Source organism: Drosophila ananassae, chromosome XR (genome assembly GCF_017639315.1).
Source record: "Drosophila ananassae strain 14024-0371.13 chromosome XR, ASM1763931v2, whole genome shotgun sequence".
In the NCBI taxonomy this organism is placed as follows: Eukaryota; Metazoa; Arthropoda; class Insecta; order Diptera; family Drosophilidae; genus Drosophila; species Drosophila ananassae.
The window spans coordinates 17,931,593-17,955,009 of record NC_057932.1 but is presented as its reverse complement, the minus strand read 5'-3'; the positions used below and the strand labels follow the sequence as shown (position 1 = coordinate 17,955,009).

General features: G+C 36.5%; 6 protein-coding genes across 6 annotated transcripts; 3 read left to right on the top strand and 3 right to left on the bottom strand.

Annotated features, from left to right (window-relative positions):
• Positions 1–2,810: 2,810 nt before the first annotated feature.
• Positions 2,811–6,319, bottom strand: LOC6504465 (translocon-associated protein subunit alpha). Its single transcript, XM_001966919.4, has 3 exons — positions 5,999–6,319; positions 4,399–5,115; positions 2,811–3,857 (listed from the first exon to the last, which is right to left on the bottom strand). The coding sequence occupies exons 1-3, from the start codon at positions 6,060–6,062 to the stop codon at positions 3,730–3,732; spliced, it is 909 nt and encodes a 302-aa protein (XP_001966955.1). The 5' UTR covers positions 6,063–6,319; the 3' UTR covers positions 2,811–3,729.
• Positions 6,320–6,995: 676 nt separating this feature from the next.
• Positions 6,996–7,605, top strand: LOC6504454 (40S ribosomal protein S28). The gene is made up of 2 exons (XM_001966918.4): positions 6,996–7,360; positions 7,425–7,605. The coding sequence occupies exon 1, from the start codon at positions 7,120–7,122 to the stop codon at positions 7,315–7,317; it is 198 nt and encodes a 65-aa protein (XP_001966954.3). The 5' UTR covers positions 6,996–7,119; the 3' UTR covers positions 7,318–7,360; positions 7,425–7,605.
• Positions 7,606–8,078: 473 nt separating this feature from the next.
• On the bottom strand, positions 8,079–9,000 carry LOC6504464. Its single transcript, XM_001966917.3, has 3 exons — positions 8,749–9,000; positions 8,633–8,695; positions 8,079–8,550 (listed from the first exon to the last, which is right to left on the bottom strand). The coding sequence occupies exons 1-3, from the start codon at positions 8,919–8,921 to the stop codon at positions 8,211–8,213; spliced, it is 576 nt and encodes a 191-aa protein (XP_001966953.1). The 5' UTR covers positions 8,922–9,000; the 3' UTR covers positions 8,079–8,210.
• A 319-nt stretch (positions 9,001–9,319) lies between these two features.
• On the top strand, positions 9,320–10,246 carry LOC6504455 (mitochondrial import inner membrane translocase subunit Tim29). Its single transcript, XM_001966916.4, has 2 exons — positions 9,320–9,373; positions 9,466–10,246. The coding sequence occupies exon 2, from the start codon at positions 9,481–9,483 to the stop codon at positions 10,054–10,056; it is 576 nt and encodes a 191-aa protein (XP_001966952.1). The 5' UTR covers positions 9,320–9,373; positions 9,466–9,480; the 3' UTR covers positions 10,057–10,246.
• An 864-nt stretch (positions 10,247–11,110) lies between these two features.
• LOC6504463 (alanyl-tRNA editing protein Aarsd1-A) lies at positions 11,111–12,824 on the bottom strand. Its single transcript, XM_001966915.4, has 3 exons — positions 12,675–12,824; positions 11,846–12,612; positions 11,111–11,790 (listed from the first exon to the last, which is right to left on the bottom strand). Exons 1-3 carry the CDS (start codon positions 12,711–12,713, stop codon positions 11,241–11,243), a joined length of 1,356 nt encoding a protein of 451 aa, XP_001966951.1. The 5' UTR covers positions 12,714–12,824; the 3' UTR covers positions 11,111–11,240.
• Positions 12,825–13,182: 358 nt separating this feature from the next.
• LOC6504456 (sodium-dependent neutral amino acid transporter B(0)AT3) lies at positions 13,183–19,870 on the top strand. The gene is made up of 7 exons (XM_044717360.1): positions 13,183–13,573; positions 14,462–15,058; positions 15,120–15,427; positions 15,481–16,438; positions 16,526–16,729; positions 17,399–17,820; positions 17,879–19,870. Exons 2-7 carry the CDS (start codon positions 14,969–14,971, stop codon positions 18,075–18,077), a joined length of 2,181 nt encoding a protein of 726 aa, XP_044573295.1. The 5' UTR covers positions 13,183–13,573; positions 14,462–14,968; the 3' UTR covers positions 18,078–19,870.
• Positions 19,871–23,417: the final 3,547 nt, after the last annotated feature.

Below are 23,417 nucleotides of genomic sequence, written 5' to 3'. Positions count from 1 at the left end.
CTTTTAAAAGAAGTTTGTTTTTTTGACTTAATAAGACTCAGAAATCTACTAAGCTTCATCTTAAAATAAATATATATATTATTTTTGATAATTAAACATAAAAAATAAACATCTTTAAAGCTTCTTTATTTAATAAATTAAATCTTAAACCCATACTTTCAACTTATATTTCAATCTTTATTTAAAAGCCTAAAGATTCCACTCCCCTTTGAGTTAATAATTTTATTATTTTATTGTAAAATAATGTAAATAAAAGTAGCTACTTATTATTATGAAATACTTGTAGTTAACCCCCTTTCTGCTAATGCCCCTGCCCCTGCCCCTGGCTGGGATCTGTCTTTGTCTTTGTATTTGCAGCAACAAGCAACAAGCCAAGTTAATTAGCAAAAAGCAGATAACGTCACACAAAAAAGGAGCAACCAACTAAGGCCATCTTAAGGTCTGATTGAGCACCAATGGGTGTATGACAGTGGGGGATGGAAGTGAAAAGAAAAAGGGGTGCCAAGGATATAGGGGATGAAGGCCACCAGGCCACCTTCCAAAAGGATGGTGATGGTGGCAAGAGCCTAGGCAAGGTGCGGATTCTGTGGAGAGACCTCCTCCACTTAAGTGCGGGTTTTTGATGTCGGCGCAAATTGCAAAGAAAATGATTTATTATCTGCAAAAGGCAATTAAGTAAAATTGCTTGAAAATTATTTGGCCAGCCTCTCAGCCTCCAAAAACACACACAAAAAACCAAACAGAAGCTAAAACCAAAATAAACACCAATGACAGTCCCCTGTCTATAGCTTAGGCTCTTTTTTTTAAGAATTATCTTGGCTGAAAAGTGTTTAGCGGAATTTTCTGTTCAAAAATAACTCATAAGCTTTTTAAAAGGATTTTTTTCTTAATTTTTTATTTAAAATTTTCTTTCGAAGAGCCATTTTACAGCCTTTTATTCCCTCAACTTTTTAAACTTTTTTTTAAACTCTTTTTTTTTCCAACAAAATTCATTTCATAAAGCTGGAAACTTTTATGTAAAAAGTTCTCCTTTTTTTTACCTTTTTATGAAACATTTTTTCATATTTTGTTGAAATATTTTTCATTCAAAAATAAACCTACAAGTTTAAAGCTGAACAAAAAGACACTTTAAAATGTCATTTTTCGTACAACTCACCTTTTTCCTTTGATTTTGGTTTTTTTTGGGGGTTGTGGGTTTTTTGAGAGGACTTTTGGGCCTCTAATTCCTTAGCTCTCATCCAACATGATTTATAAGTTGAATAAGCAGAAGGAGCTCAACATGACGAACAAGAACGAATTAATTACGAATTCAAGCCCGAAGAGGTAATTAATTCACTTCATTTTCTTTCCTCCTCTGAAAAGTTGACTCCAAAATTCCGATTTTGTTGACAGACACAAACACACATACAAGAATTTTTCCTTTTTTTGGTCAAAAAAGCAAACATGTGGGATATTTCGAAACATTTCTTTCAAGATTTAACATCTATAATAAGTTATAATTGGCCAAAGATTGTTTTTCATGAATTTCAAATAAGTTGGCTTCGAAGCAAAATAAAACAAGGTTCTTTTAATATTTAGTAATTTTTTTGGCCCATTTTTAAGACAATATTTGCAACAAGAATATTTAAAGAAATACTATTTCAAACTAATAAAATAAAATTATTTTTACTCCTAATTTATTAAATCACAGATAAATCAGAGATATATTTCTACCAACTAACAACCACAATGCCAATCCCCAAACACACATGCAGGATACACACAAGTCTTCAGGATAACCTGCTTTTTTTTTTCAAAGGAATTCCTTCCGTCTTATTTACATTTGTCAAGCACTCGACTCACCTTTGACTTTGGTTTGTTTTTTCTCTGCCTATTTATTTGGCGCTTAATCCTCCAACTCTGGGGCTTCCTTCTTCTCTTATTTATTTATTTTTTGTTTGCTTCAATAGCCTCCGAAAAAAAAAAAATAAATAAGATCGAAATACACACACTTTCACTTTTATTTTTAGAAATAAGTTTTCAAATTTTTTTGGCTTTATTTTGGCCAAAACATCTTTTGCTCCTTTCTCTGGAATATTCAATTTCTAATTGCTTTCTTAGCACAAAAACCAAAAAAAAAGAGTTGCAGTTGCGTAAGCACCTGGTTTATTTCGAATAACTTTCGAAAAACTTTCGAAAACGAACCGCTTTTGAACCTGCGACTTGAAACTGTGAACTTTGAAACTGTGACAACTGTGAACTGTCGAATACCGAGATCCTTGGAGGCTGAAGGCTTAAGAACCGAACCGCACGAGAGTCTGTTGACGAATGATTTTGAATCCGCGCTGCGACAGGACAACAAGTTGTTACGTCCTTATCAGGACTGTTAACAGTTAACAGCGGAGAAAGCTCAAAAAAGAAAGTTGCATCCTGTGCAAAATTTGGGTTTGGAACTTGGCTTTTAATTATTAGTTCATATATAGATGGCGCCACTTGTGCCAAAAATAAGTTTGAAAATAAATATTTTCTTTAAACTTTATAAAAATTACTAAGAAGCTCAATTAAAACTTAAAATATAAATATATATTTGACTTATTTTGAAAAATTAAAAAAAAAACTTATTTAAAACCTTCATAAAAACAGCTAAAAGAATTTCAAGAAAAATCTATCACTATTCTTTAATTTTATTAAACATTTTCTATTTAAAAGTTTAGACTTATATTCTTTATATTCTTTAAAAAAATATTTGAATAATAAATCTCTAAAAATTTTGAGATAAAAAATAAGTTTGAAGAACCCCCCCGCTTAAAAATAAATAAAACACCATAATATACTTTTTTTTACATCTTTTTATTTTTTTTTTCGTATGAAAATTTCTCCTTATTCATCGGTCGACTTCCTGCGACTTTTCTAGCTAAAAAAAAAAAAAGAACACACTTTTTTTCCAACATCCTTTCATTTCATTTCATTTCTCACAGAAAAAGACGAATGACGATCAAAATCAGAATCAAATGGGAATGAAAAATAAAACTCAAAAATAAAACAACAATAATGGAAAATAAATTGATTTGTAATAATAGGACTAATTAATTTTTATAGTACACATGAAAGGGTGGTTCTCTTTTGTCTTACATTTCAATTAATAAATCTCGCTTATCCATTTGATAATTTCATTATTTTTGCATTATTTCCCCGGTTCTTCTGAGAGCGATTTCTCGCCACTTGTTCTTCATAATTAGTGTTTTCGAGTCTTCAACAAACGAAGACTATTTTTTTTACATCAAATTTCTATAGATTACAATATTTTTTATGTTATTTTTTTATAGTTTTTTTGTTTTGTTTTGGAGTATGTGCATTGGATGGTATGTTTTTTTTTTCGAAATAAAATTTTCTTTTCTTTTTTTTTTTTTGTAGAGCTCTAAACAAAAATTGCGGAAACAGTATTTTTTTTTTAGTTAAAGACTAACAATCTCGCAATAGACGAAAAAAAAAAATTATGATTAGTACTTCTAGGAAATGAATCGAACATGATATACAAACTAATTAATTACGAAACTGTATGCTTGCTCTCCCTACAGGATGAAAATAAATGGATTTTCTGTGTTGGGTTTTGTTTTTTTTTTTCATCTTCATTGGCTACTGCTACTGCTTCTTCTGCTGCTGCTCCTGTTGTTGGTGGTGTTGGTATTGTATTGTTGTATTAGCTTGCTGGGATGTGCAGTCTTGAGATGACCTCCAGGTGGATCCATCCTAATCATCGCCAGCCGATCGCTTGACCTTGCGCTGCTTGGGGCTCTGTTGGCTGGCAGCCTTGGGACTGGCCTGCTTGCCGGGCTTTGGCGAGGTCTTGGGCGTCTTCGACTTTGGAGGAGATTTCTCTGCAGGATTGGTAAGGTAAGTTATTAGTTTTGGGTCTAATATTTAAGCGGTTTGTTTGGGAATTGTAGAGAAAAGAGCTTTTGTTCTTTGGCTATTTGAAATTTGAAGCTAAAAAGTCTGTTATTCTTCAAAATTCATGATTTTTGAGTTCTTAATCAAGAGTCCTGATTAATTATACATCTTTTAGAAAGTAACTATTCTAAAACCCTACAATTTCTACTACTTTCTTTCAACTTTAAGGTCTAAACATTATCTTTTTTTCTATTACTTCTATAATACTCAAACAGAGGCCTCAAAAAGAGGCAAGATATTCAACAAGAACAGTGATCATATAGTTCTTAAAACATTAAATAAACCCTATGATCCTTTTAAGAAGAATTTAAATTAAAAATCCCTCTAAAAACTAGTCTCCATAATCTAATCTTAAACATCTTAATCATACATCTTAGATTATTCCTACAATTCCAAAAACACTCTCTACAAAAGAACCCTTAGCTCCTTAATCGCAACCCCTAACCGCCTTTCGTTTTCCATTCTTACGCAGAGCACGGAGCGTTTCCTGGGGCACCCAGTCATAGTCGATGGTGCTGTCGTTGGCGGTTCCAGTCTCGATGACCTTCTTGGCGGCGGCGCGCTTGCGCTTGCCAGAGCTACCCAGCAGATACTGCTGGCCGATCACCAGGAGAAGGACGACAATGCCCGCCAGCAGGACGTACAGGAAGAAGGTCTCGCCATCGAGTCCCTCATCGACCTCGGAAATCAGAACGGTCTCGTTGAAGACAGCCTCGTTGTACTGAATGCCATTGGCATCACGGTAAGCCAGAGCAATGTTGAGACCAAAAGGACGTCCAGCAAACTGATCGGAGGGCAGGAAAGTGTACGACACAGTCGATTCGAATCCGGGCTTGACCTCACGGTTATAGGCCACTGCGGAGAAGTTCTGGATGAAGTAGTTGAAGTCCATGGGATAGCGGAACGAGGCCTCGACGGTCTCGATGACAAACTCCTCGGCGCCCTTGTTGGTGAAACCGATGAGGAACTCGACGGGCTTGCCGCCGGGCAGATCCAGCTGCTGGCCGGGAGTGTACAGTGGCTTCGTGAACAGTAGATATGTGTCGGCATTGGGGGAGCTGCTGCTACCAGAATCAGTATCCTCGTCCGCCTCCGCATCCTCGCCAGTCACAGCACCCTCCTCGCTGTCCACATCCACCAGATCATCCTCAACGGCCTCAGCGGCATAGGCTCCAAACTTGTTGGCTGCAAAAAATATATATTATTTTTAAATATTTATTATTTCTGATGTTAAAAGTTCAATGGTTTTTATGAAGTGCGACTAATTTTTAGAAAGTTATAGACTTGCTATTTGTATGAAATTTGGCATGATGACCTAGCAAGGCAATATACAAATATCTGCAGTTTCAGAATTGTATCTTTAGAAACAATCTGATTATCTTCAGGATAGTATCTTTAGAATCTGGTTATCAGGGAAGTGCTACGTTGTTATTTTTTTGGTAATCTGATTTTTTGAATGATTTTCGAAGAGATTAAATGTGGAAATCAGAGATATAGCTTAATAGATCTTCTGTTAATTAAAATTAAAATTTAAATCTGTAAAATATTATTAAATTCTTTAGAAAAAAGTAAAAGTTTGGCGATCTTGAAACTATAACCTTGAACTATATACTTTCTGGTAAACAGATTTCAATGATTTTTGGCAGAATTATGTATTAAGCTTATAGCCACTGAATTATATTAAAAAATGTGAAAAATCTTAAGAAACAACCCACTTATAGCCACTTGAAGTTGGCCAGAAAATCACGAGTATGAAAGAGAGGGCAACATATGGGGGGTCGTGCCAACTCAACAGTTTTTCCCACAAAGACTTTGAAAATAACGTAAATTATGAATGAAATGGACCATTGCACTATATTACATATGATTTTTTAATGGATTTAAAAAATAAAAATCCACGTAGCAGCAGATGCGGCAATAGTCGGCGTCGGCAGTGCCACGTATGCGTCGCCCCCGCCCCCCTCCTCTACGACCAAGCGACAGAGAGTGAAAGAGAGAGAGGCCAGACAGTGTTTGTTGTTATCCGGTATTAACCGTTAAATGTAATGCACTTTTTTTTGAAACTTACGCGCTGAGAAAGTTGTAATTACGATGGGCAGAACCATCAGCATCAGGAACATGAGGTGTCTCATCTTGACGGCTATATAGCGCGGAAATCGGAACAATCGGAAGTCGGGGGGAATCGGTACACGCACAACCGTCGCGATCGAGTGAAACTAGCAGAGTGACGAACTTAGCCGATGTAGCGGCGAAAACACAGCCGAACGGGCACGAAGTTAATCACGACTTTCACTGTCAAATGTCTACGTGGTGCCACGTCTAGGGTTGCCAAATGACAAAAATACTGTCACTGTCATTCCCTTTATATTGCCTAAAATCTGAATTTTTTCACCCAGCTTACTAAATCATCAATAAAACAATAAATTAAATAAATGGTAGCTTCAAACTGCATCTTTACTTTCTTCAATTGGCACAAATATTTCCCTTATTTTTTCATTTTCTTCGAGCGGGGCAACTCCAACTGTCATAGCAGTGTTGCGAACCATGCCAACTGTCAATTTTTAGCTGAATTTTATTTATTTATTTAAAAAATTGGCTGTTTAAATTATTATTATTTATAATTCTTTTAATAGTTTTTATTAATAAATATTTGTACGCCAAAAATAATTTGTTTTGTTTTTATACATTCTTATCACTTGTCAAAAATTGGTATCGGTATTTGACATTGGATCTATTCATTTAGCCGTTTTAAAAATATTTATAAAATTGATTCATAATTAAATTATTTCATAATTAAAAATAAAAAAAAAATATGTTCAAAGTTTTTAGCTCAATTTTAATTTAAACAAATATAATTAATCGATTCCCCAAGTTTCTAAAAGTTTCTCAATTAAGTCTTTGGAGTATACACTTTTTTGTATCAAAATAAAGACAGCTCTAAAAAATTTTTATTTTAAAATTAGTAACGATTTCGAACATAAATATTTTAATATAATAATTTAATATTATTTATCTTTTCTTTTTAGCCGTTTTTTGTTATCGATAGCGCAATATCGCAACCCGGCAAGCGTGACGCATCGCAGCCAACTTCACGTCGCTGTACCGATAACCGCTGAACTTCCTTTTTGCTTGCGGCTGTCAATTGAAGCGCAACTTGCACGTGAATTCTCCGAATAAAACTGCAAAAACATGGACAAACCAGTTGTTTGGGCTCGCGTTATGAAGGTCCTCGGCCGCACCGGCTCCCAGGGCCAGTGTACCCAGGTTAAGGTGGAGTTCCTCGGCGAGCAGAACCGCCAGATCATCCGCAACGTGAAGGGACCCGTGCGCGAGGGCGACATTCTCACCCTGCTGGAGTCTGAACGTGAAGCTAGGAGACTTCGCTAACCGGGGCCGATACCTCCTCCATCGCTTGGAGTTTATTTAGAAGGTAATGTACTAGCTTCTATTCATTATTATACTCTCAACTAATCGAAAATTGTATTTTTTTGCAGATACTTTTGATATAGCGTTTGCACGAGGTTGATGGAATATTTGCAGTCGACTCTTCATGCTGATTCTAATCGTCGTTATAAACAAATGAAAATACACATCTAATTCGCCAGAAAATTCAAAATGTGTTTTAAATAAATCTCGAGCATTGGAGTGCCCCTGAAAATACGAAAAAAAAACCAATCAAAGCTGTGTTTTGGTTTCATTTGTCGGAATATATATTTTTTTTGTTTTTTTTTTTTTGTGACCAGTGAACTGTGATTTGGCAATAGATTTTGCTAGGAATTGGCTTAAGGATTGCTGGAATATTCTGTTCCCAATAGTTGTTATGAAATACTTCAAATACATGTACGAAAATACAAATATTGTATGGTCTTTAGTGCACTTTTAGGAAGTCCGTGTTGGCAGTTCAGTTTTTGAAGGGTTTTCCATGGAAAACTAGTTACCGATTTCCAGGAAAAGCTACTCTTTCAGAGGCTGTGAAATTTGGAAGTTCTGCAGTTTATTTTTAGTACAATTTTGCTCTTTTGCCGAAAATGTCTACAAGATCAGGAAGTTTGTGTTGCCAGCTTAGTTTTTGAAATGAGTTCCAAGAAACACAAGTTACCTCACAAGAAGTCTTCTAAAAATCAATCCTGTAACAAAACTAATCCAAGAACAGTTACCAGAAGCATATAGCTTCCATTTAATAACCATTATTTAAATTCTAGTTAACAACTTTTAAATGCTATTGAAGGAACAAGGCTTAGGTACTATTTTATGAATACTATTTCAGTCGGTTGTCCTTGTTACTGGGACAAGTCCATTGGAAATCTGTCGATTTTGGCATAGCCCAAGGATAATTTAAGTTCGACGTCTTCGGGAAGCTTGAGATCGGCCTGGAATTCATCCAAGAACTCCTGTCTCTGCACGTATGCCGGTGTCTGCATCTGGTTGAGGCTGAGTTCCAAGAACTTGTCATGATTGTACAAAGCGTCGAGTACATTGTTGATCCAGTCACTGAATTCCCTCAAAGATTTCGGAACCTTTGGATCCTCCTGTTCCAGTTCGTCGAGGAAGCTCTGATACTGAGCGTCAAAGTCCTCCTTATGGGTGCTCAGGGCAGACAGTTGTTGAGACAATCCCATACTACAATATGTTTGTGAAATAAGTTAATAAAGTAAACAATCACATTGGGTTTCTTTAAATTTAAGATGAAAATGTCTCTTACTTGGTCATAAACAGCTTGGAGTATTTCTCGTGGCATGCTATTATCAGCTCAACGCATGCAGTTCTAAATTAAAGAATATATTATTGGTTTCATGGAATTATAATAAGTATTCTTACCCCCTAACGACATTCAAACGCTGGCTTAATTCTGCGAGCCGTCCGGCGTGATCCAAAATGCTGGCATTCTCGGCCGCTCTATTGGTCTGATATTTGCGTAAATCGGCGGCCAATCGTTGGAGTATCTCCTTGAAGATGGTCTTGTACTGCTCCAAACGCTCCGGAGGCATCATTATTGGAAAAAGTATATTTTACAAGGAAATATTTTAAATTCAAGTGAACTTGTCGAATGTTGGAAGGCAAGTGAAAAGTGTTGGGAAACATATTTGGCAGGTTGACACATTTGGCAGTGTTGGGCAACTTTGTTTTAGAAAATTATAGCAAAATTAAACAAAATGATAATGAAAGTAAAAGCTTGTGTCTTTTTTATGACTTATTCCTAAGTTCTTCTTAAAACTTAAGTTTGTTCCTATATATTTTCCATTCCTATATAGCTTCAGCGCTTCAAAAAAAACATTTTAAGTATTATTATTTAAATTTATTAAAATAAATTTTATGCGCTTATATAAGTATAAAAAGTTTAAAAAAGTATTCAATTTTTTATTTCTTCTATTTTTTATATCTTATTTTTACACTATCTTTTGCACATCCCTAGATTGTGAACCTATGGTCACACTAAACAGCTGTAAGCATGTGTTATTCTTTTTTTTTTTTGCCAGCCGGAAAATTATTTGATAACATTTGATGCAACGGTGAACTTTTCTAAATTAATCACAGAAAACAGGAGCGACGATGCGACTGATCCCATTGGGCGGACGGATAACGGCGATGCGCCAGCGTATCAGCGAACGGCTGGTGTTGCCGCAACGATTCAAGGGCACGATCGTGGAGAAATGGGTTACCTACTGGAACAACCTGGTGCGCGACTACACAGAGGTGGCGGTCGGCGTGGTCCGTGAGTCCTATGCCAAGCCCAAGAAGGCCCTTGCCTACGGAACTGGTCTCTATGCGCTGTACCAGGCCGCACAGAACAATCCCGGCGAAGAGGCGTTCATGACGTTGATGCGGCGGGAAACCAACAAGATGATAACTGTCGCACCAGGACAACAGAATCCCGTCTCGGCCGAATACCTGCTACTCCTGGAACGGGCCATCAATCAGAACAAATTGCGGCTACTGTCGCTGGGCATTTGTACGCTTCTGTGGGTGGATCTGTACGACGAGGACGACTGCACATATCCGGCCATCTGCGAGTACACCAATGTCGGACTGATGAACTTCCACGAGCGGGTGATCGATGTGGGCTTCTGGAATCAGTACTGGCGGCTCAAGTGGAAGATGCGCAACTACGACGTCAACTACCTGTGATGTGGACGGACGTCTACCGATGGACGTTGGATGTTTTGTATACAGAATGGGATCCCAGGCAGATAGTCCCACCCCGCTTTAATTTACCTTAATACCAAGTTGTTCTCTGTTAATGCTAATTAATTCAAAACAATATATGTACGTTTTTAGTCTGACAAAGGAATATAGTTTTTTAACTCTTTTTGCCAAAGATTTGGGTACTTGTTTTAATGGTTTTCTAGAGTTTTAGAGTTATTTTTAAAAGATTTAACTAAAATATTGTTAAAAATCGAAAGAAGATATCCTTTGTCACTAATAGCATTGCTTAATTGTGTTTTTAATTAATTTTATTAAATAATTCCCACTATTTCATTTTCAAATTCAAATATTTCTCAATTCCCGCCTAACTCCTAGTGTTAAAAAACTCCTGTACTGGAAAACTTTCAAAGTTTTCGCAGCTTCTTCTCTCTCTCTACCTCTTTTTCTCCTCGTTTCCACGATCCTTCGCTTTTTTTTCTGTGTCGGGGTCTTCCCCTTCTTCATTGGGCGTCAGTTTAAGTTCTTTTTAGTAAAAATTAAGCTTTTTAAGTTATTTTCTACCATTCTTGATGTAAAGTTTTGTTTTTAACTGATTTTTAATAATATTTTTATTGAAAGTGAATGTAAGTGCCTTGATTTGGTTTGAAATTTTAAGAATAAAGCCATTTTTGGCTAAGCTTTTTTGTTAAAAAACATCTTGTTTTCTTTATAATCTTTTGGAAAAAGTAAAAGTCTTTAAATAATATAGTTCCTGCTTCTTGTTTTTATATAGTTTTCCTATTGAAAGTTGGTTTTTGAAGGTAAATCATGAAAAATGCGATGAAATGATGATGAAATTCATGGAGGACGCCGCTGAAGCTCAGGCATGAATGAAAGTGCGAGTGCATGTTTGTGCATGTTGCCTCAGAGAGGCTTCATGTCTAAAGAGCCGTTAGTTTATGGCATCTGGTATAATGGTATGTATAATTCATGATATTCTGATTATAATTATAATTATTTATTTAATTTTTTTTCGGTTAGAAAGAATAGAAAGCTCTCTCTTTTAAAATTCTTCCAAATCAACTTTAATATCATACAACGACTACATTACTGCCGAGGCATAAAATCTGTCCAAATAACATCCAAAAAATATCCACTACAAAAGGAATAAACAGTCCTAGATCCGCCTAAGAAGCAGCAGCTGGCTCTTGGACTTCCTGCTCCTGCTCGTCCAGGACATCTTCATCCAATGGCACCACCGGCCTCAGAACTTCCGTTATGATCTTCTTTGGTCTAAACTGCGTCTCGAGCAGCTCCTGGCACTCCTGCAGCCTGGCCAGATTGTTGATCTTGCCCTGGAAGCTGCCCTCCTTGCCGTTGCCCTTTCCCTCCAGCAGATCCATGAACTCTGGGCCCAGTTTCTCCACTAGCTCCGGATCACCGCGTAAAACCAGATGTCCTTTGGCGCTGCTGCCGGCCGAGACGCCCTCGGAAACGGTGAGGAAGTAGAAGATGCCCTCGGGAGCCAGGCGCAGGAAGGTGTTGATGAAGTCCACTTCGATGCCGTCGCGACGATGGATGGAGAAGTGTTTGGGACGCTCCTTCTTGGGCATCAGCTCCAGGCGCTCAGCCTCGGCGGTGGCGAAGTCCTTCAGCAGGAGTTGGAACGATTTCCGAGTGCCCTTGACGTTCTGTTGGAGTTTCTGCACCAATTCCAGATGCTGATTAGGTCCTCCCCTAAAAAAATGAACAAAAATTTATATATTTTCCTTTCTTTTTCAGAAAAACCTACTTGAGAGCCTGGGTGAGCTGCTGTTCCCGCTGGAAGACCTCGCCCAGCTTGCGCAGGACCCTCTCGCCCACCACAAAGTATACCAGGACGTTGGTTTTGACCTTCTCGGCGTACAACAGCTTGATGCACTGCAGCTGGGAGAGATTGCTGACGTGAGTGCCGCAGCACATGTTGCTCTCGATGCCCTCGATCCTCACCACGCGGGCCAGACCCTCGTGATCCTTGGGCAGGCCCCTGGGAGCCCTGGCGTCCTGAAACTCCTGTGCCACCTCGGGATCAACAAGGACTACACTGACTTCGCGTCCCTCACGGATAAGGTCATTGGCCTGGGTCTCAATCAGGTCCAAGGATTCGCGACTGATAAGATGCGGAGTACTCAGTTGTATGTAGGAGACACTGGAGCCCAGGGACCAGGATGTGGTGTCGTATTTAAACTCGCGGTCGAACAGAGCGGTTATCAGATGCTGGCCGGAATGTTGCTGCATGTGATCCAGCCGGCGTGGAAAGTCCAGGACCTGCGCCACCTCCGCTCCAATTTCGAATGTCTTTGGCGCCTCCACAAAGTGCACCGCCGTGGTGCCCTTCCGGATCACATTCCTCACCGGACACTCGTCTAAGGTACCGTAATCACATGGCTGACCGCCGCCCTCGGGGAACAATATCGTGTCCTCACAGATCACATTGAATCCTTTGAGATTCTTCGTTTCTCCCTTGCCATTTGTCCAATCCAAAGTGGCAAACTCGCTGCTCACTATTTTTGTTTTGAACTGATATTAAATAGTATGGAAATAGGTTAAATTATGTAATAGGATGATGTGGAAGGACTTGCCTGCTTCAGGAAGCTGTCCTCCTGGCACTTGAACACCATCCTTTCATTCAGACCACGTCGCTCCCAGCCTTCAAATCAAAATAATAAACATTTATGAGTGCCTCCTATCAAAAGAGTTCATTTAGAGGCGCGTGTTCATTCTAGAGATGCGAAATTACTCACGATATATCGGATTCTTCTGTCACTGTTTTCGTTATTTTGCAATTTAAATAATTGTTTTTTAATTATGAATTGTGTTTCAGTTTATTTTTATTTAAAACTGTACAAAATATTTATATCTAGAATTTCAGAATTTATTCATAAAAAGTGATGTAAACTTTGTAAATTTAATTTATATTTTAAAAATCACTTCAACTTTGAAGCTTTTTCCAACACTGCCTCGCCAAAAATATTCATTCATATTTGTATATTTCCATCTCGCTCATATTGATGCTGCGTCTGCGCTCTATTTCGCACACTCTCTTTTGGCTGCTCTCTTCCGTTTCGTTGCTCCCGCCGTTTCGCTAAAAAGCTCTCCCGTTATCCTGTTATTCAGAGTTCAGAGTTATTCCCAATTGGAACTCGACGCACGGCGGAGAAAACGGCGGGGTCCTTAAAGTAAAACTTGTTTTTTTTTTCGTTTAAATGCTGAGCAACAACCACCTGCCGTAAATCCTGGCTAAATCAGACTCCTCATTTGGAATCTCGCGTCTTCGTCTTTTGGGTCCTTGTTGTTTACCATTTACCGTTATCCGTTATCAGTTACCGTTATTCGACATTTGTTGTTTTCTGTGCGCGAGTTGTTTCGGTTATATAAGTGAGAAATTCCAACCAGGATATATAGAAACAAAAAAAAAAAAAAAACTATATTTCGTAGGACATCTTAACACCTGCCGAGCAAAAAAGACTAAAAAAAAAAAGTAAAGCTGCGCAAAAAGTCCATAAATTACCTTTTTCAAGCATGCTTCTGTAATATTTCCATGACAGCAAATCCTTCAAAATTTTATGCATCTACCTATAGCAAAAAAAAAAAAAATAAGAAAAAAAGAATATAAATCGTAACCTTCACTTCCTGAAAATTGCACCCACATACTAAGACTAGAAAGTAAAATAAATTAATTCCATTACGCTGCATTAGTTTGGATGGGTTGAAGGAGCTAGGAAGGACTCCTCCAGGACTCATCGTTGATTGATTTATTGCGTGGGAGGCAGGCAGTCACGCATATCCCATAGCTGTCATAGTCCGAGTGTGTGTGCCAGCGTGGGTGTGTGTGTGTCTGTGTCTGTCTCCTTATTATTATATTTCTTTTTAGTTTATGCATGACAGAAAAAAATACTATACTATAAATAAAAATTCCATAATAATATAATTGGAATATAATTCATGGTCCTCTTTTCCTATTTTTAAACATTTGATTTAACATTTGAATCTTTATAGCTTTTAAATAATCTTTATTTTTAGTTTTTAAAGTTTAATTTATAAATCTGTCTTGTTTTTCTTTGAGAACTTTGTATATTTTCTAAAGAAAACTGATTAATGTTTTTTACTTCCCAAGAATTTTAATGTAACTTTGTAATATTATTTTAATGTCTAAAATATTTATAAAAATTAATATTTAACTCCAAAAAAAATTACTTTTTTTAAAAACATATTTTCTTCTCGAAATTCATGTATCATCTTTCCAAAAAAACCCAGTTTAATATTTTCACTATTTTCTATGCTTTCCCTTTCATATGATCTCCCTGATTTTTTGTCAGTGTAAGCATGAATACAATTACTAGTAATTTGTGTGTGTATTTCACTTAAGAAAAGCAGCTAGCAGCACTGCGATGGCGTCTTCTACTAATGCACCGTTATCACCTGCAATTAAGCACTAACAAAAGCACAACAACAATAAAAACAACAATAAACAATAAAACAACAACAAAAGGAGTAATTACTAAATAAAAAGAAAAGAAACAAAAAATATTTATTGAAAAAAAAGAAAGCAAAAATGCTTTTTATTTAGCGTCCGAAAAGTATGCAACGAAAAATGGTCAACGGGATTTTAGTTACCTGAACGCAACAGCAGGTGGCGTGCCTGAAGAACTAAGCCGTGTGCGATAGAGTGGGCGATAGAGCTAGAGAGCGAGACCGAGAGCGAACGGAAACGGAAACGGAAGTGATAGAGCACTTTTTAGCCTTCCACACAGACACATCCTTACACACATCCTATACACCACCCACCACGGCACTGACACCTAGAATTCTTAAAAAAAAACTCTAAAAAAAAGTATTAATTAATTAATATATAATAAAAAAATAAATAATAATCATGGCCAACACAGCTCAGTTATTGCGGCGCCAAAGTTCACGGGATATAGTGCTTAAAAGCCAAAAGAGTATCGATCAATTGGAGTTACGGGTAAGTTTTAGAGATTAAATGGAGAAGGATATATCTATAACCTCCACTTTATCTCCCCCAGGAATTACGAGGACGTCTGGTACCCAAGGAGCATGGAGTTAGCCACCATCATCACACATCCTTGCACCACCATCAGCCGCTGTATGGAGCCACCAACCAGGGCTTCATGTCCGATGCCTTCGACGAGTCCTCGGAACTGGAACAGGATCCTCCTCCTTTCGGTTCGGAGGCGAGTACTTCGAAGGCCAAGGCCGAACTGGTGGCCAATGCCTCGGCGGATCAGCAGCAGGACATTGTTGAGGGCGAGAAGGAGGGCGAGGAGCGTGAAAGTTGGGACAGCAAGATTATGTTTCTGTTGGCCACGATCGGGTAGGTCTTTATCTTCTATTTTAGAACTAATTCTTACTGTTAATCCCTTCCAGCTATGCTGTTGGCCTTGGCAATGTCTGGCGCTTCCCGTATTTGGCCCAAAAGAACGGCGGAGGTGCCTTTCTCGTCCCCTACTTCATAATGCTGTGCATCCAGGGCATCCCCATCTTCTATCTGGAACTCGCCATCGGCCAGAGGCTGCGAAAAGGCGCCATCGGAGTATGGAGTCAGGTGTCCCCCTATCTGGGTGGAATTGGAATCTCGTCGGCGGTGGTCAGCTATATAGTGGCTTTGTATTACAACACGATCATAGCCTGGTGTCTGATCTACTTGCTGCATAGCTTCGAGTCGCCACTACCCTGGGCGGATTGTCCGACCCGACTGTACAAGAACTATACCTATGATCATGAGCCGGAGTGTGTGGCCTCGTCGCCCACACAGTTCTATTGGTATCGCACCACATTGCAGTGCTCGGAGAGTGTTGATATGCCGGAGAACTTCAACTATCACATGGCTATTGCCTTGATTGTCTCCTGGTTTCTGGTCTACATCTGCATGGTCCAGGGGATCACATCATCCGGGAAAATAGTCTACATGACGGCCATCTTTCCGTACGTGGTGCTCATTATATTTTTCTTCAGAGGCATCACCTTGAAGGGAGCCGCCGATGGAGTGGCTCATCTGTTCACACCACGCTGGGAGACCCTCCTGGATCCGGTTGTGTGGCTGGAAGCAGGGACGCAAATCTTTTTCTCATTGGGACTGGCCTTTGGCGGCCTGATTGCCTTCAGTTCATATAATCCGGCCAACAATAATTGCTACAGGGATGCCATTTTAGTTTCACTCACAAACTGTGGCACTTCCATGTTCGCTGGAGTTGTGGTCTTTTCGGTGATTGGATTCAAGGCCACGGCCACTTTCGATCGATGTACTGACGAGAGGAATAGTCTCATGGCCCAGAACAAGACCCACAACCTGCCAGTTTGTGATTTGCAAACAGAACTGGCTAATGTGAGTAAAGAAAGCTATTATTTTTTAAGGAACTAGGACCTAAAACCTTCTAGTCGATATCTAATTTATGGCTTTTGCTTTCCACAGAGCGCCTCGGGCACTGGCCTGGCTTTTATTATCTTCACGGAGGCCATTAATCAGTTTCCCGGCGCCCAGCTCTGGGCTGTCCTATTTTTCCTGATGCTCTTTACTCTCGGCATCGATTCGCAGTTTGGGACACTGGAGGGTGTCGTTACTTCGCTGGTGGACATGAAGCTGTTCCCCAACCTGCCCAAGGAATACATTGTGGGAGTAAGTACTGCAGTTTCCATAACCTTGCCGAGCAAAGGCAGTGAAGACATTAAATTATACATGGTCTTGAACAGGATTCCCATGTCCTTTTCTTTATTTTTTATTTAAACTTTGAATTTTTTCGACTTCTGTCTTTACATTTCTTTCTTTCCTTCTTTTTATTGCAAATTTGGAATATTTTCGAGCATTTTTCGTTGTTTAAATTGGAATAATAACACTAAAAAAATAATAATTAAAAAAAATAATAATGAAAATAAAGTTAAATAATAGCGCCCTCCTCCTCGCTTCTCATAGGGCGCACTTAAGAACCCGCAAAAAAGCGCTTACAATTTTGTTAAAAATATTTTTTAAAATTTGAATATTTTTGGAATAAATATAAAAATAAATTAAAACAATAGGGCTCTCCTCTTCCCTTCTTATAGGATGTATTAAAATTAGCACCTTAAATTATTTTAATGATTTTGTAAAATAATTGTTTCTTCAAATATATATTTTTCTTAAATGTATATTTAATATATTTCTTTTAATACTTTAAATATTTATAACATTAAATATATTGTGTTAAAAATTAAAAAATCGACACAGCCTGGTAAGTGTCAACTATAAAAAGCTACAAGCAAAGTTAAATTTAATATTAAATTTTAATATTTACTTAATTTCCGCTTACAGGCACTCTGCTTCTCCTGCTGCCTGATCTCGATGTGCTTCGCGAACGGTGCTGGCAGCTACATCTTCCAATTGATGGACAGCTTCGCCGGCAACTTCCCACTGCTGATCATCGCCCTGTTTGAGTGCCTCTCGATAAGCTATATTTATGGAGTGCGCCGCTTCTCGGATGACATCGAAATGATGACCGGTTCACGGCCAAGCTTCTACTGGATGTTCTGCTGGAAGTATCTGTCGCCGTGCGCCATGGTCACCATACTGCTGGCCAGCTTTTATCAGCTCCTCACAGAGGGCAGCAGTTATCCGGCCTGGATAGCGGCCAAAGGAGCTACCGAGTCCATGGAGTGGCCGCATTGGTGCATCGTTATAGCCTTCTTCCTCATACTCTCCTCGATTCTATGGATACCGATTGTGGCGGTGTTGCGGTAAGAAAATAAAAATAAAATTCAATTTTAATCTACTATATTTCTCTCTCCTTTCCAGTCTCTGTGGCATCAAGGTGGTGGAGGACTCGGATCCCGCCTGGTTCCCCGAAGCTGAGCTCAAGGAAGTCCACGGCATCGTCCCGCACGAACCTACCGAACTGGAGCGCAGCATTTTCTGCTTCAACATGGACGGAACGGAGGGCATGTGCTGCCCCAAATACGGACTACCCGAGAAGTCCCTGGAGGAGGAGGAGTAATGCACCCAAGTCGGTAAACAATTTAGTTATAATTTAGTTCTGGCCACAAACACAACGAGGACAATAAAATGAATATTTTTGAGGTCAAGAAGAGATAATCCGATTGAACGAAAAACTACAAAATCTTTATGTAAATATGGACAATAACTAAGCACTCACCGATGTTAGGCGGCGTCGAATTAACACTTCTCTCCTATATGGTCCCAAAGACTGTTAAAAAAAAATATTAAAAAAAAAATAAAACCACAAAAACAATAAGGAAAATAGAAATATTAAACAGAAAGAAATGGTGAAAACTCGACGCTGGATGCGCGGTTTCATTCAAGCATTAAAAATAAATACAAAAAAAAAATGGAAAAAGAAACCATAACCAAAAAAAAAAAAAAAGAAAAATGTTTAGAAATATTTCCGCATAACTTCATTAGCATGTAGCCAAAGTCATAGTTATATGATTGTTAATTTTCTTTGCATTTCCCCCCAATTCGGTTTCCATCAAAAGGGCAACCCAGAAATAGAGAGAGTATTGTATTAATTATATATAGTAATGGCGTACCATTTTTAGGGGCCCCACACATATCCATATTTGATTTCTCGATAGCCCAACCAACCCAAAAAAAAAAAAGGAAAAATGCAAAGAGAAATTGTAAACAACTTGCTGACTATATACGATATAACTATACAAATAAAAGAATGAAAAATATATATAAAATATATATAGAAATATGACATTATGGAAAGCTATATTCTAGACTTGATTGTCGGCACACAGAAAGAGTTATGATTTGGTTTATTATTTTTGTGTGCCGGCGATATATGTATTTGATTTTGGACTCGATTTTTGACCATATCATGCGAGCATAGGGCACCACCTATAAGAGATATATAATATAAAGGATATAATATGACAGTTCACCTAAACAAATAACTTCTCTGTTGTGATCAGCGCTCGGCTTTCTGTGTTTAATTGTTGTTAAAATATAACAAAGGATGTAATGTTACCTAGTACAAGCCATACAACTCATATCACATCCGCAACTATGCTTACAAATATTATAAACCTTAAAGTTTTAATGTTGAAAAGAGTATGATAAAATATTGGATAAAATGCGTTATGTTTTTGCTCTAATCGAAGTGTTAAATTAAAAGAAAAAACTTGTTGAAAACGAAAAATGCCATATAGCAGCTGCTCCTCCACTCCTCCACACACATTGTACTTATGATCTACAGAATTAGTTAGAGCCAAAATGGGGTGATAGAAGCATTATACATATATTATATCTATATCTGTAGATATATATCTATAGATATTAATTTCAGCAAAAACGCAACCGTTCAACTAGACCGAAGGCCCGATAACGAAACATAAGGTGGAACTCTATATATATACTATATACATATACATAACTGAAGAAGTCACATTTTTATCACTGATCTGATATCATTGCAATTGAAGAACTATTATTATATATATATTATAAAGAGAATATATAAATGTATATTTATATTAATGTGTGTTGAAATGCAGTTAGCTATTGATTTGTATTATAATTCGATATTTATTTATGGTATACTTATACATATACATCGATATATATATATATACATCTATTTAGAACGAAAGAAAAAACAGAAAAAAGCATATTATATACATGTATTAAGTGTTATTGATGTTGACAATAAAAAAAAACCCATACGAAACAAGTTTTAAACTAAAACGAAACAAATGAGATATAGACAACCTTCTAATCCCCCACAAAAAAAAAAAAATAAATGAAATTAAAAAATCAAAAAACCAAAAAAAAAAAAAACCACAACCCACAGTTTGCTAAATTCCATAAATTGGGTATAATAAAAAAAAAAAAATATAAGAAATCGCATAAATATATTTACGATGAAGCAATAATTATAACTTCTGATTGTGTCTGCAGCTCGAAGCGATATATATATTCCGATCATAATGATTATTATTTGCTTGCTAATGTCTCAAATGTCTCCTGTGTGTGTACTTGATGTAAAATTCATTCATTCGTACTGATGATGATTAAAAGCCGGTAATTAAAATTAATCATAATTTACTAATGTTTAAATCGCAACTGATAAATAATAAAGAGATTCAAAACTAAATGACAATAAATGATATAAACATCTATAACTTCTATCTCATCTATTTGGGTGTCATTATTTATTATTATTTATTGGTTGTTAACTTTTTATAAGTTTTTTATAGCCCGTTTTAATTACTTATAATTGGTTTTTAGTATTCTATTTACAGTTTCTGGAATTGTGGAAAATTATTCTCCCTCCTACTTAATTTAAATACTTCCTAAATGATTTTTGCACTAGAGTTCACTGAAGCTTGGATTGTTTCTTGTCAGTAAGTACTGGTAACTGTTTTTAAAAACAAACACTGAACAAAACTATTGGTTTAAAGGTGTGTATGGATAATATATTTTTTTTTATATTTTCTTAAAATAATAAAATAATATTTTATATTTCAATGTAGAGCGACATCATTTGGAAAGTCAACAAAAATTAATGGAAATTCTTAAGATATCGTTAAGGTAATCAAAGACTAGTTTGTATACTTTTTATAAAAGATATTTTAGAGCCACTTTATGTAGTTTTAAAGCTACATATTAAAACAGTAAATTAAAGCGACACAAATTGTAAAATTTGTTGAAGAAAAAATACTTAAGGAAGGTCTTAAGAAAAAGGAACAATAATTTTTGGTAATTATAATTGTTTTCTCTACTAAGTTTATCTTAAAAAAATTAAAAACATAAAAATTAAATTCAATTGTCAACAAAAATGTTGAAAATAAATATTTCCTAAAATTTAAAACAACATAAATTGTCTTTTTAAGAAGAGGATCCTAACCACTATTCTATTATATATTCTTTACCATTTATTTTAGTTTTTAGTTTAGTATTCTTTTTTAATTTTTTAATAATATTATTTATTTTTATTTCAGTGGAAGTGCAACGGTAATCAGCATTTGGCAACGCCTTAAGCGGCCCTTGCAATGGCCACTTGCTTTGGGTTGCGATTGCGACTCCAGCCGAGCGCAACAGGCGGAAACAAAGTGGCCAAGTGACCAGCAAGTAGCCCCCCTTTTTTTTAGAGGGGGGGGGGGGGGCTTTGGGATAAAGTGCGGCTTACCCTGCAATCGTCGTCGTCGTCGTCATCGTCGTTGGACGTCTCGCTGCATCAAATTAGCGGTAAATTACAAGCTGCAATGCCTGTTGCACGTTGCATGTTGCTGGTGTATGTGTTGCTACTGCTACTGACTACTGACTACTGCTACTATTACTTTCTGCATACTCCAAGTGCAGTTTTACATTCCGCTGATTGCACACACAAATTTCAAGAGTTTGTTTTTCTTTCTTTCTTTCTTTTATTATTTTTCATATTTTCTTTTTCTATTTTTTTCTTTTTTGCATAAAAAGCTGCCATAATTAAAAGCACAAATCCATCAAAACAATTGCTCATCCAGCGAAGAGGAAAGTTTTCAAAAATACTCACAGAGCTATAGTGTCTATAGCTTATTATATTTTATTTTTATTGGAAAACTCAAATTCAATTTTTAAATATTTAATCTTCCAAAGATTTCCAAAAGCTTCTTAAAATTCTGTTCTTCGATTTAAGAAATTTATCAGTATTATAAGTATTGTTTATTACAAAACGAAAAAAAAACTAAACAAAACTCTTTGATTTTGTGTTGGGCGAAAAGAGCACACACTTAAGAAAAGGAAAGAGAAAGGTAGAAGCGTCTAGATAGAGATAGAAATAAGCCTGGCTTTAAATAAGGTGTGCACGTGTGCGTTTTGTGGTTATAAACATATGAAATGGCTTAAAAAAAAGACACAGAAATGTTTATGCGACCGCCAGTGGCATGCACAGTGGTTGGAAAAGCTAAAGGAAGTTATAGAAATTTTTTCAGAACTTAGATTGTTTATAAAAAATGCAATTTTTAACTTGTAAAACTTTCAATTTAATTTATTTAGCCTTTAGAAAGAAGGAAAATAATAAATCTAATAAATAAATTTTTAATGAAAGCGCCCTCCATCTCGCTTTTTATATGAAAAATTTGAAGTAAAATACGAAAAATATAATTTAAAATACTTAGAAAGAAGGGCTCTTCTCCTCGCTTCTCATAAGTCACAGCTACAGGCCAAAATTAACATAATTATTTAAAAAAAAAATAATCCAGAAATAAATACTTAATCTGTAATTTACTACTTTTACAGGTATTTAATTTTAAAAAATTTTTATTTCTCTTTTTAATTTTATTTTCTAATATTATATTTATTTATCAACTATTTTATTCTAATTTTGTTAGTTATAACAAAGAGTTTAAAATTCTTTGTTGGAAAAATAACACAATCTGTTTGAATATTTTCATAAAAACCCCTATTCTTTGTTTAATTTCCTGCAATTATAAATTAAAATTTCCAAAGCTATGTAGTAACTGTAACTAATTCTTTTTTGATTTTTTTTTTTCGTTCCAGGTCCAATCTCAGACAAATTTAGTTGAGACTTGTTTTGATTGTCGGGGAAATTCCTGTTCCGAAGTTGAAGTCTCAATCGGCATCTCAGTCACCTAGCTGCTGCACCTGAGCTTCAAAAAAACGAAAAAAAAAAACAGAAAAAAAATTAACAATAATAATAATAAGAGAAACCAGTTTGAGGCCTTGCCACATTCCTTGGCCGGCAGCGCTGCCCACTGTGCCCCACAAGTTCCACTGTGCCGCAAACAATTAACTTTGGCAACAAACGAGTAGAGGAGTACTGCAGTCGACCAACAACAACAAACAACAACAACAAAGCCACTAGCACCACCAACTAAAAAAGCAACAATAACAATAATAACAGCAGCGTAATAAGCAAGTGCCGACGTCAACAGAGACTGCGGCAGCAGCAGTAACAGCGACTGAGACTGAGACTGAGACAGCGGCTGCGCCTGCGCACGTAAACAAATTCTCAAGCGGCGCATATTTTTGTTGTCATACTTTGACTTTTTGGGGTACTATTATTTAAAGAAGGCTTTTGATTTCAATTTTTATTAATAAAAAAAATATTTGGCCTTTTCTATAAAATTTTAAAAGACTATCTTAATTTAAAAAATAGTCTGTTGATTCGAGAGGTGTGTATTTAAGAGAATTTTAGTTTATATTCTTTTACAAAATATTAGGAAACTGCTATAAAACTTAAATATATTATTTTTCTTGGGAATTTATTTTTTTGGACTTCAAAAAGTGTATTGTTCGTTTTAATTATCAGTAGTGTTATTTAAAAAATAATTCAAAATTGTAACAAAGTATAAAGTGTATAATTTTTTTA

Coding starts and splice junctions, on each gene's coding strand:
- LOC6504464 (XM_001966917.3), bottom strand. CDS start 8,921: ATGATGCCTCCGGAGCGTTTGGAGCAGTACAAGACCATCTTCAAGGAG. Junction 8,696..8,748: donor CGTTTGAATGTCGTTAGGGG/GTAAGAATACTT, acceptor TCTTTAATTTAG/AACTGCATGCGTTGAGCTGA. Junction 8,551..8,632: donor TCCAAGCTGTTTATGACCAA/GTAAGAGACATT, acceptor AACATATTGTAG/TATGGGATTGTCTCAACAAC.
- LOC6504455 (XM_001966916.4), top strand. CDS start 9,481: ATGCGACTGATCCCATTGGGCGGACGGATAACGGCGATGCGCCAGCGT.
- LOC6504463 (XM_001966915.4), bottom strand. CDS start 12,713: ATGGTGTTCAAGTGCCAGGAGGACAGCTTCCTGAAGCAG. Junction 12,613..12,674: donor AGGACAGCTTCCTGAAGCAG/GCAAGTCCTTCC, acceptor ATTTAATATCAG/TTCAAAACAAAAATAGTGAG. Junction 11,791..11,845: donor CAGCTCACCCAGGCTCTCAA/GTAGGTTTTTCT, acceptor TCATTTTTTTAG/GGGAGGACCTAATCAGCATC.
- LOC6504454 (XM_001966918.4), top strand. CDS start 7,120: ATGGACAAACCAGTTGTTTGGGCTCGCGTTATGAAGGTCCTCGGCCGC.
- LOC6504456 (XM_044717360.1), top strand. CDS start 14,969: ATGGCCAACACAGCTCAGTTATTGCGGCGCCAAAGTTCACGGGATATA. Junction 16,439..16,525: donor TGCAAACAGAACTGGCTAAT/GTGAGTAAAGAA, acceptor TGCTTTCCACAG/AGCGCCTCGGGCACTGGCCT. Junction 17,821..17,878: donor CCGATTGTGGCGGTGTTGCG/GTAAGAAAATAA, acceptor TCTCCTTTCCAG/TCTCTGTGGCATCAAGGTGG.
- LOC6504465 (XM_001966919.4), bottom strand. CDS start 6,062: ATGAGACACCTCATGTTCCTGATGCTGATGGTTCTGCCCATCGTAATT. Junction 5,116..5,998: donor AATTACAACTTTCTCAGCGC/GTAAGTTTCAAA, acceptor TATTTTTTGCAG/CCAACAAGTTTGGAGCCTAT. Junction 3,858..4,398: donor GGAAACGCTCCGTGCTCTGC/GTAAGAATGGAA, acceptor CCAATCCTGCAG/AGAAATCTCCTCCAAAGTCG.